The sequence below is a fragment of the Anas platyrhynchos genome, chromosome 4, assembly GCF_047663525.1.
Source record: "Anas platyrhynchos isolate ZD024472 breed Pekin duck chromosome 4, IASCAAS_PekinDuck_T2T, whole genome shotgun sequence".
Lineage (NCBI taxonomy): Eukaryota > Metazoa > Chordata > Aves > Anseriformes > Anatidae > Anas > Anas platyrhynchos.
In genome coordinates this window covers 24,131,843-24,145,574 of record NC_092590.1, presented here as the reverse complement: position 1 = coordinate 24,145,574, position 13,732 = coordinate 24,131,843, and the positions used below count along the sequence as shown (strand labels likewise).

At 40.9% G+C, this 13,732-nt stretch overlaps 1 protein-coding gene across 3 annotated transcripts in view; it reads left to right on the top strand.

Moving 5' to 3' along the window:
• The window catches only part of WWC2 (WW and C2 domain containing 2), a 99,625-nt gene that overhangs the window by 880 nt on the left and 85,013 nt on the right, over positions 1–13,732 (top strand). The window contains exon 1 of one of the 3 annotated variants that reach the window (XM_072037257.1): positions 132–217. The exons of the other annotated variants lie outside the window; for them this stretch is intronic. Coding sequence (XP_071893358.1) covers positions 147–217 — 71 coding nt within the window. The 5' untranslated portion in view covers positions 132–146. Of the gene's footprint in view, positions 1–131; positions 218–13,732 lie in introns of those variants that run through there. 3 annotated transcript variants of the gene reach the window in all.

The following is a 13,732-nucleotide window of genomic DNA, read 5'->3' as shown; positions in this document are numbered from 1 at the left end:
GGCACGCTGTGTGCGAGCCCCTCGGTGACTTGGTGTTGTCAGGCTTTTATGGACCGGGGGGGGGGACACGGGGGGGGGGACGGGGCACAGCACAACTCTTTCCGGAGGCAAGCGGGGTCGCTGGAGTTTGGGGAAACTCTGCCTGGATGCCTGGGTGGCGGGGGCCCGGGGACAAAAGGTGGCCCTGGGCGCTGAAAGCAGCCGGGCTTCCCGACAGGTACAAAACTTGGCGGCTCCCTCCCCAGCCCGAGGCGCTGCCCGGTCGCCATCCTTCCTTCCCCCGCCGCCCCCTGCGCGGCGGCGGCTGTGGGGCCGCCCCCCGGGCGCTCCCCCCTCCGGTGTCCCGGTCCCGGTCCCGTCCCCGGTGCCGTCCCTGGTCCCGGTTCTGTCCCGCCCGAGGAGGTCTCCGCTGCTCCCGGGGGGGGAGCCCGGGCTGCCCGAGGCCTCGTGTGTCCGCTAGGCCTCGGCAAGGCTCGTTCCTCTCAGCCCCCCTTGGCTGCTCTCAGCGCTAAAATCGGCAAAAGCTGCCCTAAAACGCGGCGTGAGCCGGGCGGGCAGCCTGCACGCTGCGAGCACATGAGCCAGTGGGGCAGGGCTTTCGGCTGGGGCTGGCTCCTGCCTCTACGGGGGGGCTTCAGGCTCCACAAGTGGCTGCCTGCTAACAGGGTGAGGCTGGGCGCCCCCCGTACCTGTGGTAAACCCATGCACTGTGGCCAAAGTGGTCCCGAAAAGTCCTTAAACACCCAAACTTTGCCTATATGACGAAATCACGTGTATTCCCTATCACACATAACCTATACGTATAACTGCGTACAAAATACAACGGTGTGTGCCAGTTATCAAAACCTTCTAAAAGGCATTATCAATTTATGGGACAAGCTGTGCTGAATTATAAATGAAGGCCCGGCTTTGTATTTCGCTGGTGGAATTAGAAAAGGCCCTTGTGACAAAGTTTGTGGCCCGTGAGCTGCAAAGGGAGGCTTTGACAAGCATCCTCTGCTGTGTCAGGCCTGCTGCTTGTTGTACTCGGTATAACAGCAAATTCCAGTAATGGCAAACATAATGCTTAACGTGTTTTAAAGTGTAAAGGAATTTAAATACCTTGTAAATATTAGTCAGCTGGTAAAGTATACAGGACAGTGGGTTTCAGTACACCTGTAATAAACAGGCCTTTTGGGGTCACTGAGTTTATTTTTTCACTGCAGACAATAAGTCCTGTTTTTACTGTTTCTAGAAATAACATATTTAAAGTTTTGTTTTTAGACTTCTGTGTTTGTGAAGCAGATTAAAAGGTGGTGTAACTGAGGTAAAGCAAAAAGAAAATTTGAGTCTACTCATTATAATACTGCCTCATATCAGTTTATTTACTTTTTCCACATTCGGTAGCCTTCAAGAGTTCAAGGGTATTTATTGGTAATATTTGGTGGTAACACTTGAGTCTTCACTTAACAGACTGGGCAGCTCAGTGAGTAACAATTGTCTGTTTGCCATCTTACAGGTATAGGATAAATATTGTTTCATCAATACGTTGATTACAGGCGAAAGGGAAATCAAGTCCTGAGACCTGATAGCCTGTAATGAGAACTAAGGAAGTAAAAGACCTTGTTCAGAAAGTGTGGTGTTTGGAAATAATTGTTAACCCTTGTCAGTCATGCAAAACAAACAGAAAGAGAGATTTTGTGCTCAGTGCTTGAGCAAATCTACAATTTAGTATACATGGCTCAACTGTGAAGCTGAATTGCCTGCACAGGAGCCTGACAAGCCCATTTAATCTGCAGTTTACACTGCTTGTATTTACAATATCTGTATTTACAATCTGTTTGTATTGGTGACCTGGTTTGGAAAAGCATTTGAAATTGAATTGTTTGAAAGTCTCGTGATGACTTTGTTTGAGATAGCATTGTATTTTCCAGGTATTTAGAGAATGTATATTCTGAAACCATGTAGGACAAAATGAGGGCTTCCTCTCAGAAAAACTGGAAAGTGATCTTCCAAGTTTGTTATTGCAGTAAAATCTGGATTTATGCTGTGTCTAACGTACCTGAAATCGTCAAAATGAAGACTATGGATTCTACAGGAAGACTAGAAACACATTACTTCATTTGATGATACTTGCAGATTTTGTTTTCAACTTTTTTTTTTTTTCTGATGGAGTTTTTCATAAAGTTTTCATAATGTACTTGTGGAATATTACAGTACACAGGCTCCTAAAATCTTTCGCTGGTAAAGCAAGTGTGGAATACGTATGTTTTTATGGACCATTTTTCTTCTGCTTTTATTGTACAGCATTCTCTGGATATTTTTACACAGAAAAGTGACACTTGAAATTTTAAAATAATTTTTTAACCTCTTTGATTGAGAAGATGCAAATAGTGGAGACAAGCACTGTGAGATGACAGCCGTATGTCTGTGGGTCGTCGGGTGTGTTTGGGCACAACTAGGAGTCCTTGTTACTGGTATAAAATACTCATGTCTAGAAATAACCTGACAGTTGAAAATACCATATTCCTAGGCTTCTTGGAAAATTTTGTGGGGTTTGTTTGTTTCCTAAATGTGCCAGTACTTGTTTCACTTACTTTTCTAGATGTTCTGATAGTACATGTAACTGTTACTGCTTATGTGGTGCAGGTTTGTTGACAATAATGATAACTTTGTGTACAGCTGTGAAGAAAATCTCACATCAGCTTCATGCTTGTGGCTTAGTTTTCAGTTTTGCCCACTTCATTTATCTGAGTAAACCCGTTGACATTAGAGAAGCTCACACTAGCAAGGGCAAGAGTGACTTGGCTTGTATATTTCAGGGAGTACTGTGAAAGTTATTTGAATTGCTCTGTTCTTTAGATTCTTTTGTTTTCTTTTGTGCTGTTCAACAGTGATTTCTCTCTCCGAACACTTAGGTTATCATATTCGTTTGTTCTGAAGACTGGTGACCCAAGTGAGAGGGCACTCTGAGATGGAAGTGTGAGGAGGAGAAGATGTTATGGCAAGAACATGGGAGTTGTAGTAACATTTTCACTGGCTAAATATATGGGTGTTATTTCTTCTGACTCCTCCAAGCTATAGCAAACTGAGATCTCACTGATCTTATCAGTTCCTCTGAAAAAGATTTATTGTAGAAAGGGAAATAGCCAAAAATATCAATTGTATCATGCTGCTGCTTGATAAATTTAGGAAAAGACAGCTATGGACTGGAGAAAGTGAGCCAGAGGAAAAGGTGTGAAAGGGCTAGAGGAATTTATGCTCTCTTTGAAGTTCCCTTGAAACTCTTGCAAGTTTCTAGGATGCTAAAATAATGTGTTTTTTTTGTTTTGTTTTGTTTTTTGTTTCTTTGTTTTTTCATTGTTTCCTTTTGTTTGTTTTCTGATAGGCAATTAAGAAGGCCTTGCAGTTGAGACAGAAATTTAGAAAGGAAAACTACATTTTTTTCCATCATGTGACACATTTTAAGTGGGCCTCATATTTCTTACAGTCCTACGTGGAACCAACAGAGTAGAGCACCAAGGAGAAACAGAATAGGAGACAGGAATCTCAGTAACCTCAAATCTTCAGCAGTTGGATGATGTTTGTGTTTCTCATCAGGAATGCAGGGCTTCTTGTCTCCTGGTTTCTGCATAATAAATGGTCCGTGCTCCACTACTCAGCATCACTGACTTTATATATATATTCTTTATTAGTAGCTTGCCTAAAATGAATTTTAGGCATAACTACATAAACAACAAGTGCTTGAGAAACATAGGATATGCAGAAACCAGAGAGCTTCTCTACTCAGAAATTGTGGAAGAATTTTCATAGTGCTGACATAAGAAGGTAATGCGGTTTCCATTGGTGCTTTCATCTTTTGGGGAGTTGAAGGCACTACAACTTCTACCATGGATTTCTGTAACTTGTGTGAGATTTGTCTGTCCGAATTGTCACTTTATTAGTTGGTGACAGTTAAACTTTGCATGCCTTTTTCCCTCAGAAAAGAAGGGCACGTTGTTTCTTTCTTTTTTTACTGGAACTTGCTTTCTCTTGTCCTGTGAACATCAGAATCCCTGAGAAGAAAAGAAAGAAAAGGCTGAAGCTACTTGAGCAGGAGGGCCGTCATTTTGTCTCCTTCCTGGACACTACAGTGTCTCAGGAGTGCTTGGTAGGAGACTTAAAGCCATTTCAGGTGGAAAGTTAGAGGAATGGGGCATATACTGTGCCATACTTCTACCTTACTGTGCTGATAGAAGTTAAGGGTAGCATCAGAAATAGAGAGGAAGTGGGAAAGGGAATAGCATGATGGGGATGTACCATTAGAGATTGAAGAATATGTTTGAATCAGTTCTTTTTGTACAGACATAAGCTGTGTTGGGACAATAAGTAGAATAACTTACTTTCTGAGGTGTTCTGTGTCAGAGGTGCTAGGCAGGCACAGTTCTGTGGGACGCTGGTGACTGTAGGTAAGGAACAACTTCTGGCACGTCTCCCCCCTGCCCCAGGAGCTGTAGTGGTGGTGGTGTCCACAAAATTGGGACAAAAATAGGAGGATGATTCACCTGTCCTTTGAAGAATTATGATGTTAAATTGAAGCGTTAGTCATTACATTTTGAAAGGGATGGTTCTTAATTCTCTTTTAAGTGCAAATTTTCACATTGCAGGTTTAAGGTACAACTGGAGCAACGACCTGATAAATCCTTTCTTCAGGGTCCTGATTGCGAAGAATGAATTTAATGGCAAACTGTCCCTGAAAGATTCACTTTCCCATTCCCTTTCTATTTTCCCTTGCTTCTCCCTTGTTGCTAGCACTGGAGGATAGTGTGAGGCCTTAGCTTTTCGGTGGCATTGAGCTGTTGAGTGATTGCCTCACCATACCTTAGGAAATAATAATCTTAATATGAAATAGTCACCTGTCTGTTCTGGAAAATCAGCAGAGGACCATTTGATGACACACTGAAGTGTACAACTTGGAATAACTGTGTAGTGAGGTAGAACTATTACTTTTTTTTTTTTTCCCAGTATCTTTTCCTGCCTTGTTTCAGCCTGTAGCATCATTTACTGTTTGTTCTTTATCCTCACTCCACGTAATTCATAATTTGTTCGTGTCTGCTTGTCTGTTCAGGAATGTGCATATTCCCTGTGAAACTGTCTGGTATCTTGTTCTGGTTTCAGTGACAGGTTGGGAACTGCTTTTATTTAATTGCATATTTATTCAAAATAAAACCTGCGATGCAAGTACTGAACTCGCAATGAGAGACTAGCCGTGTCTGAACTTCTGACACCTTCATTTGTTTATCCAGTGTAAAGTAGCATTCCAGTATTACAGCGCTAATATAGCTGTGATAGCATCAGACAGTGTTAAAATACATAGTGATTGTGTCTGTGGGTTTTTTAACCAGTCTGTCATTTGCTTGAGGATATGTGTTGTTGGTTTTAGCATTAGTGAAAATGGCTGCGTAAATCTCAGATAACGCTTTTATTCTTTATTTCTCTGGGAGTGATAGGGCTGCTCTGTATCTTTCATCTTGGAGCATGTAAAGTTAACAAGTCAGGAAATGCAGGCTATTTGCTTATGTGTGCAAAGTAAGTACCACTGCTAAAGCCAAGGACTGTGACCTGTTACGTAAAATGGGGCAAGTGGTCTAGACTGTGGTTTATCCAAACCTGTGTCTGTAGTGCTTACCTACTGGAGCTATGTTGATTAAAACCTATCTTGACTTGCAGGATAGCATTGCTGTAGTTCTCACGCACAATGTAAGCTATGCTCAATGAGAAATTGTATGCAAGAAGGAAAATACACCTCTTCTCAAATGGAGCAGAGCTCTTTGCTAGAGATGTTTTCCTACTACAACTAAAAAAAGGAACCCTTCGGAATTACCTGATACTTTCAGGAAAAGGAAACTGGTTTTACTTTGAAGTAATGGCTGAGAAAGAAGTTTTCGTTGTATGGAGGATTGTCAATAGAGATCAAATAGGACAAGTTATTTACAACTTTAAGGATTTGTACAGTTTTTGTTAGTTCTTGTCTTAATTCCAGCTAAATAACTTCTGTTCAACTCTTTGGTTAAAATTCAATGCTTAGACATGTTATTAAGATTATTAGGAAGAATAAGCTAAGAGGATTCCCTGCTTTCACTTACTAATGTTTATAATGGATAGACAAGTTGAATTTTGTGAAATATGTTGTTGTTGTTGTTGGCATTCTTTTTAGTCTAAAAAATGTTACACGTATTTGAGTTTTTATAATTTTTGCGTCACTCAGATGACTAGAAATCAGAAGAATACTAATGGAAAAAATGGAAGATGTTGAAAATGGACCAGCATATGGCAATATTTACATGGTGACACATTTTCAGAAAGATACAAATAAAAACAATGCTGAGATTCCCAAACTATTACACTGGGACATATAAATTCTTATTACCACAACCTGCAGGCAAGTGGAAGAGGTTTGTAGAGGGGTAATGCATCCCTCTGTCTGGATTGTCATGGTCCTGTTTACCCATCCCTCTCCTGCCACTGAGTAGTGACCTAGGAGGCAAACAATAATTACCAGGAGGTGATTTGGCTCAAACAAGACCCCTTGTTTTATAGGATTATTTTCCAGCAGAATTGGTTTGGGTCGTTGAATGTATACCAGTGCTGCTGAGAGGGAGGAGACAAGTCCAGAGCTGGGAGCAAGAGGGGATGGCTGATTTCCATTGTCTATGAAGCAAATGAGAAATTCTTTGATTTTGGAGTATTTTTTTCTCATTTTTCATACAACACGTTATAAGCTGCGCTGCAAAGTATCACACCCTGCAGACATTGGCTTGCAGTAAAATTAGGCAAGCAAAATGACAATGTAACTCAAAGCTTTTGAGTGTTTTATTGGGTGAAGCATACTGGAGCTGTTTGTCTGTATGGACAAATTGACTTGCCCCTCATTTGGAAGGAGCAGCCAGTGGCTGGAAAGGAGAGTGATGTAGAAGTTATCTTCTCCCTTCTGTTACTTGAGTATTTTATATGGTTTTGCTTTGTGGATGTGGGATTTTTGTTCTATTCTGTTTTGAAATAGCACATTTAGAGCTTTGCTGAGTACTCTTCTCAGTGGTGTTTTCTGATTAAAACCACTGGTAATGCTGCAGTTCCTACCCAGTGAAGTCTGTCTCTGACTCTTTGTGTTTTTAAAAAGACAATGAGAAGTTGGTTTCTTTTTATCTTATTTTCTTAAAATGTACATTTTTAAGGCTGATTTGCTTTTGGAATTTTTTTAAATTGTTTACGACTTCTGGGCCAAGGCAGTATGTCAGTGATATGAATGTATTCTGTCAACTGAAACAATCATTTGCATCTCATAGAACAAGATCAGATGCTATCCTTTGAACTTGAATACTGTTTGTACTTGAAGAAAGGCAACTTTATCTCATCAACTCTGAATGCATATTGTATTCAAAGTAACTGTTTGGATATGTAAAGACATGTATTGTCTTGGGACAGCAAACAAAGTCTGTCTGCTCTTGATTCATGCTATAAAATACTGCAGGTTGGACATATTTTGGTGTATCTGTACTATTTTTCTCAACTCATTAAATCAAACTTCAGTCTGTATTTGAAAAAATAAAAAAGCTATACTGGAATGCTTTCCATAATAAACTGTTTGTTCTTATAATCAGGATTTCAATGTCTAGAAATACCAGTCTTGCTTTTACTTTCAGTATAGGGAAAAAGATCCAGAAGGATCTGTATTTTCAGCTAAATCCTTCCAGGACGTTCTATTTGTGTTAGCAACTTTCTCATGCTGTTAATGATGAAGAGTACTTTACACACCTATTGTTTCTTTTTAAAGTACATTCAAGTGCGAAACTGTAGTCTTGCCCAGATAAGCTTATCTATCTTATGGCCTGCGGATCTGGCTGGTGAAGAATTATTGCTCTGATTCAGTGCTGTGCCCTTCGCTCTTCAGAGCTTGCCTCGTGTAGCTGAGAATGTGTGACAAGGCTGCAGGTATCGCCAGGCAGATGGCAGGTGAACTTCTGGTGTTTTGCAGATTGAGCACAAGCCCATGGTGCTGCATGGCCCTTGTATGACGAACAGTGCCTGTCTTTTAGCTACGTGGCAGGTGTATGTCCTGGTAGCATCTTGTCAAGGAAGGGGATTTGCCTACAGCACAGGTACCCTTTGCCATGGCAGAGTGTCTGTTTTGATCACACGTTGGAGGATGCTCTGGATGTTTCTGTAGTGGTTCTGGAGGAGGAGGCATGGCCCACTTCAGCTGAAAATGCAGGCTTTGTAACCTCTCTTGCTGCCTGTGGTAGATTGCAGAAACATTGTCAGGGAAAGAAATTTATTTCCTCTTAATGAGGAAACAATGGGGTGGGATTTTTCCTTTGTTTAATGTTGTCAGCTGTTAAACTGTGGTCTTGTCCAGAAGCATCTGTCTCATGGCCTAATAATCTGACCAAGGAAGAGTAATTACTCTTACTCAAAGTCTTGTCCTTTCATTCTTAATTTGCATTTACTTGATTAAGCTGAAAACATTTAGGTAGACTTAAAACTTTCTGCCTTTTCACCGGTGTTAACAAAATGTCTCTGTGAAAGCTAATTCCTGTTAGAAGTAACCACGTGCAAAGCTTCAGCTGGTTAATAAACAGTTACTGTGCATCAGCAAAAGATGTAATCCTGATTTTAAAACTACTTTGTAAAATGCAGTTATTGAGCAAATGGTTACAGTTCCTGTCCTGTGATTTGATTCATGTTCAGGAGCCAGTCTGGCTGCATAGGACCTCCAGGTGGGTGCTGCTGTCCTCGCTGTAGCCTTATCAGTGTGGAGCCTGAGCAGAGATTTTGCCTTCTGCTCCATGAAGACCCAGTGGGGACCACATGCAGGGAGCAGGGTTTGTAGTGCAGTAAGGCTGGAGTAGTTGTGAGCCAAACAAGGGAGGAAATGTTTTGGTTTTGTTTGTTTTGGGAGGGCAGTGGGTAAGTGGGACATGTCATAGAATGTAATGCACTTTGCTCCTCTGATGTACTCCGTGGTTACAATTGCTTATAAAGCTCCTTTCAACTATGTTGTCTTCTGCATTTTTGTCTGACATGCACATGATATAAACCTCCTTCATGAACTAAATGACGTCTATTTTTCCTATGTAGTCTGTCACTCAGGTGCACTTCTACTTCTCTTGTCAAATATGTGTTGTTAATTGGAGTTTGAGTTCAATTTTATAATGTTTTGGCTGCCTTTAGTTAACAGTGAATGTCTAGTTTCAGGTATTACTGTTTTGTATTTGTGCTTCCTTGGTGAAACGCTGACTAATGCAATATCAAATATATATATATTTTTTTATTATTATTTTTTAAGAGGTATGTCAAACATCCTATGAGATACTTGTGAGCTTTCAGAAGCTTAGGAGCTTAGTAGCCTATTTCTTTAGGATGTGATGGCTGGATGGGAGTAGCTTCCCTTCCTAATTTGTTGCTTGTTGTTGTAACTTTGGGAAAAAAAAAAAAAAAAGTTAGGTCATAGTTCTGCCTTGAGAGGGCTTAATTATGTATGGGGCTTAATTATGCTTTTTGTGCACTCTTGGGGGATGTATAGCTGGGCATGCCAAAGCCCACTCAGTTCCATCCAATCTGACCTCATATTCTCAAGACCTATATAATGTGTATTCACGTTAACAAAGGGAAAAAAATCAAGTCCTTTTTAGCTCTTCCTATCAGTGGTCATCTTAACACATTATGCCATTTATGATAAATTTTCAAGTATGACCTTGCAAACATTACATATATATTTTATTTTTTTTGTCATTGATTAATTTTTCTCACGTTTCCTGTAATGGAGAGTGTTACTGTCTGCAGGATCTGACCCAAATGGTATTTTGTTTTGGTTTTTATTGTTGTTGCTTGAGACATTTAGTACAAGGTGCAGAGATTTGCATTTGCTTCCCCCTCCTCTCTGTTTTGTTTTGTTTTCTTCAGTTTGGACACAACTGCAGAGTGGTGAGCAATTCTCATTTGGACTGCTGTGGCCTTCTCTCCAAGAGAGATTTGCAAAATAAGCTATGATAGGAGTTTAAGGCATGAAACTATTCAGTACTAAATTCCAGAGAGCGCAGCGATAAACTGCCAAAACTGGAATTGGAATGTCCATAGCGTTGGAGTGAAAGAGGGAAAACAGAATGCTGCTGGGATGCTGCAGCCTCCCAAGGTCTGGCTTGAATTTTTCCCTCTGAAGTAAGGAGTAGCGTTCCCTTTAACATACCAGCTTGGAATGCAGACCTGGAGAGAAGCTCCAGCTACCGCTGTGTTACAGTACCTAATGTTCCTGTACAGGAGGAGGTTGGCTGAAGTGTTTCCTATTTCCCACGTTCTTTTGCAGTTGTCAGCTTTGTTTTGTACAGAAGTGGCAGGCTGAGGTGGTGCTTCAGTGAGTTACAGCATGAAGAAGGATCACTTGGAATGGAAGCATTAAATATTTAAAATACTTCTTTCTGAGACATCAAGTAGTAAATAATTGTTCATAAGAGCATGCAATGCAGGGTAGTCTGACAAGGAGCAAAGACCTTCCTTCTGTCATGTCCCATGTATTGCAGTGTTTGAAACGAACTGTTAAAGTATTTACAATCATTCTGGAAAATGGGAGAACGCTATGGATGTGAATAATCATCTGAGACCTCTGCGGGACATTCCTGAAATACTGTTCAAATGACTAGGGAAATTATGGGATGCAGCAAAACACACAAACACTGCGTGCTCTTTAGTCAGGCTCACACAGTCAGTGGTTCACTACTATACTAAGTAAGGCATAATACAACAGGAACTTAGGCATTAAACATGATTTCTTCAAGTTTCTGAGCTTCAGATGTTCTTTACTGTTTTTTTGTTGTTGTTTTTTTGGCCCCCTTTGTTTTTCTATCTCCTCTTTCAGAGAAAGACTTCAGAGAACTAAAGTTTGAGGTCCGTTAAGGAATGTCTCTTAGTTAGACTGCTGTGTTAGCTAATTTACTGATACTACAGTCTAGAAGGTGAATCGCTCATAGCAAAGCAAATTATTATGGTCATGCGCATTAGGCTTTTGGGGTCTTGTTCGTGTTGCTTGCTTCTTGTGTTGTTCGGCCTCACTTGCTAGCACTGCTTACAGTGATGTAAAATGCTGTGCTATGGGAGGTTGTTGATCTGCATTCAGGACCTGGCTGGCCCATTTGCTCGGAATATGTGAAAATCATCAAAACTTTGTTTTTTTCCAGGCAAAATTTTGGCAAGAAAAATAAGCCTTGATGACAAATGTAGAAGAGTTAAGTATTTTTCCTTTAAATAAATAACATAACATAAATTCTTTAGAACCTCCTGAACCCATTATTTCCTGTCCCTATTTGTATTCTGTGGAAGAGAGACCTGTAAGTGTAAAAACAAGTATTTCAGGGTTTTATAACTTGCTTTTCTTGCATTATTGACTGGGCAGAATGTGGCTTTATTGGGGGAGATCATCAAATTAACTAAACGTGATATTTTGGAAAAAAATCTTTGTTTCAGAGAAGTAATGTGTTGATCCTGTCTAGTTGAATTCAGGGAAAGCACCTAGAACCATTCTTCCCATGAAGTCATTAATCCCAAACACTCATACCTTTAATGGCAAAATTCAGTGATGACCAAGGAGTTACAAGAGAAGGATACTAAAATGTGCTGAACTGGAGGGGGAATTATGAGGGGAGAGGGAGGTTACTGGTGGTGCTTTGCCATGTAATGACATTAACAGAATCATTACCTGCTTCAGCAGCATCCACAAAATATTGTAGATCTTATTTTGTTCTTGCTATAAGTCCCATGAGCAAAAATATAGAAATCAGCTTTCTTTCTTCCTTTGAAGACTCTTTCTGCGCTATGTAATAGTGAACTAGATCTTGACACCCAGCAGTTAGCGTGTACCTTGAATTTTAGAATTTGATGGGGACAATGTAATATACATCTAGTGATTGGTTTATTAAAGGTACCTGTGTGAGGGCTATGTTATTTGCAGTGTAATCTTAAAGTTAGTCCTAGTATATGTACTCAAAACATCTCATTATTATTTTTGTCAGTTCCTCCAAATGTGACTTTGGAAGGGACAACATTTTAAAGTTTGTTCCAGAAAGCACTTTGAGAGATAGGGATGATTGAAAACAACTCTCCTGAATGGCACCTTGCTGTACTTCATAGATCATAACAGCTTTTATTCACCACTGTGATTGTTTTTTAAATTACTACCTGTGGATGAATACTTGAAAGAATTGCCCTGCTGGCTGCATATTTGGTTTGATTGGGGGCTATCTTGAAGTTGTCTTTAAATTACATGGGGTTCTTGATGATCCTAGCATTTTCTGATCTTCTTTCTTCTGCAGTTTTGTTTCATAGACTCTTGCAAGTTTAGGGAGAATAATAATTCTCTTTAATTTTTTTTCGTCTTAAAAAAAAGTCATTTTGAGCTAAGATATTCAGAGATGCTTCTTTCAAAAATGATAAACGTGCTGTTTATTTTGCATTATTCTTCCCCCAAAGATGTAAATTTTGTAATGAATGATTATTTTACTAATAGTTGCTGATGGACTGGAAACTGTTTAATTTATACAAGATGTATTTGTCGCAGGGAGAACGCCAAGTGACATCCATGAGAGCGGTGTACAAAAGCGATGCTGCTTTAATACTTTATTAAAGTATCAGTATGGCAGTAATGTGCTACATGTTTTTCAGAGGTGGATGTTTCATTGGACTGTCACTAAAAAGGCAGAAGAAAAGAGAGGAAATGAATGTCACGAGACAAAGTGACAGTTGAAGTTAGCTGAAATATTTTGAATAAACAGCTTTTTTTTTTTTCCACAAAACTTGCAGTGTTGATAAGTCCGTATAAAATGTTACATTTTTCTGTGTTGATGAAAATTTTGTCAGGGAGCCCTTTTGGGAGCGTGAAAGGCTGGGAAGGTTTTATTGCTTGTAAGGCAGGGCGCTGCTCTGGAATGTGAAAGAATCAGATTCCAGTCCCCAGCCGGACTCGGAGCGCCTTGGTGCTGTGGAAAAGCCATCTCCCTGCCCCTGATGAAGGGGACGGGGCAGGTACCTGAACACCCAGGTCCATTTCCTTCATGGCTGCAACCCGAGGCAATAGGGAAATCAGCCTCCGGTTTGGAAAACAGGGCATTGCAAACGTTTTTCTGGAGGGGAAAAGCAAACAGAGGAATAAAAAGAAACAATGCTGTAAAAATTCCTGTGAAACGTAATGGTTGTCCTCTCGATAGCAGTGAGGTGTGCCTATCACTGGAAATATTTAACCAGAGACAGTTTTCAATCTCCATAAATTCCTCTCCGATTTTTATCAACAGCCGTTTCCAGCTGCCGTGCCCCGTGTTCCCTGTTCCTGGTGCACGGCCTTCCTTTAGTCACTCAGGACATCACCCCAGCGAACAAGCAGAAGATAGGAGGGTGATGGAAAGAGGGGGCCATAGCCCGCCCAGGTATATCACCCCGTCTGTGGGATGAATAAAAGGAGGTGAGGGTGACAGCAGCGGGGGAGAGTGACATTTTTTGTTGTGCTCAAGTCCACTGTCCGGCTGAGCGTGGCAGCCTTAACAGCACAGCTTGGGCTGCTGGTGGCTGGCAGGGCAAGCATGACTTGCTCTGTACGGTTCTTGTTAGGTCGGCTCCTTGGGCCCTGCAGACAGGCTGAGCCAGGCCTTCCTTCTGGAGATCCCTAAAAACCGAGTTCACGAGATTCTAGCTGGGTTTTGGGCTACCTTTGCCCTTGGAAATTGCTTCCCCC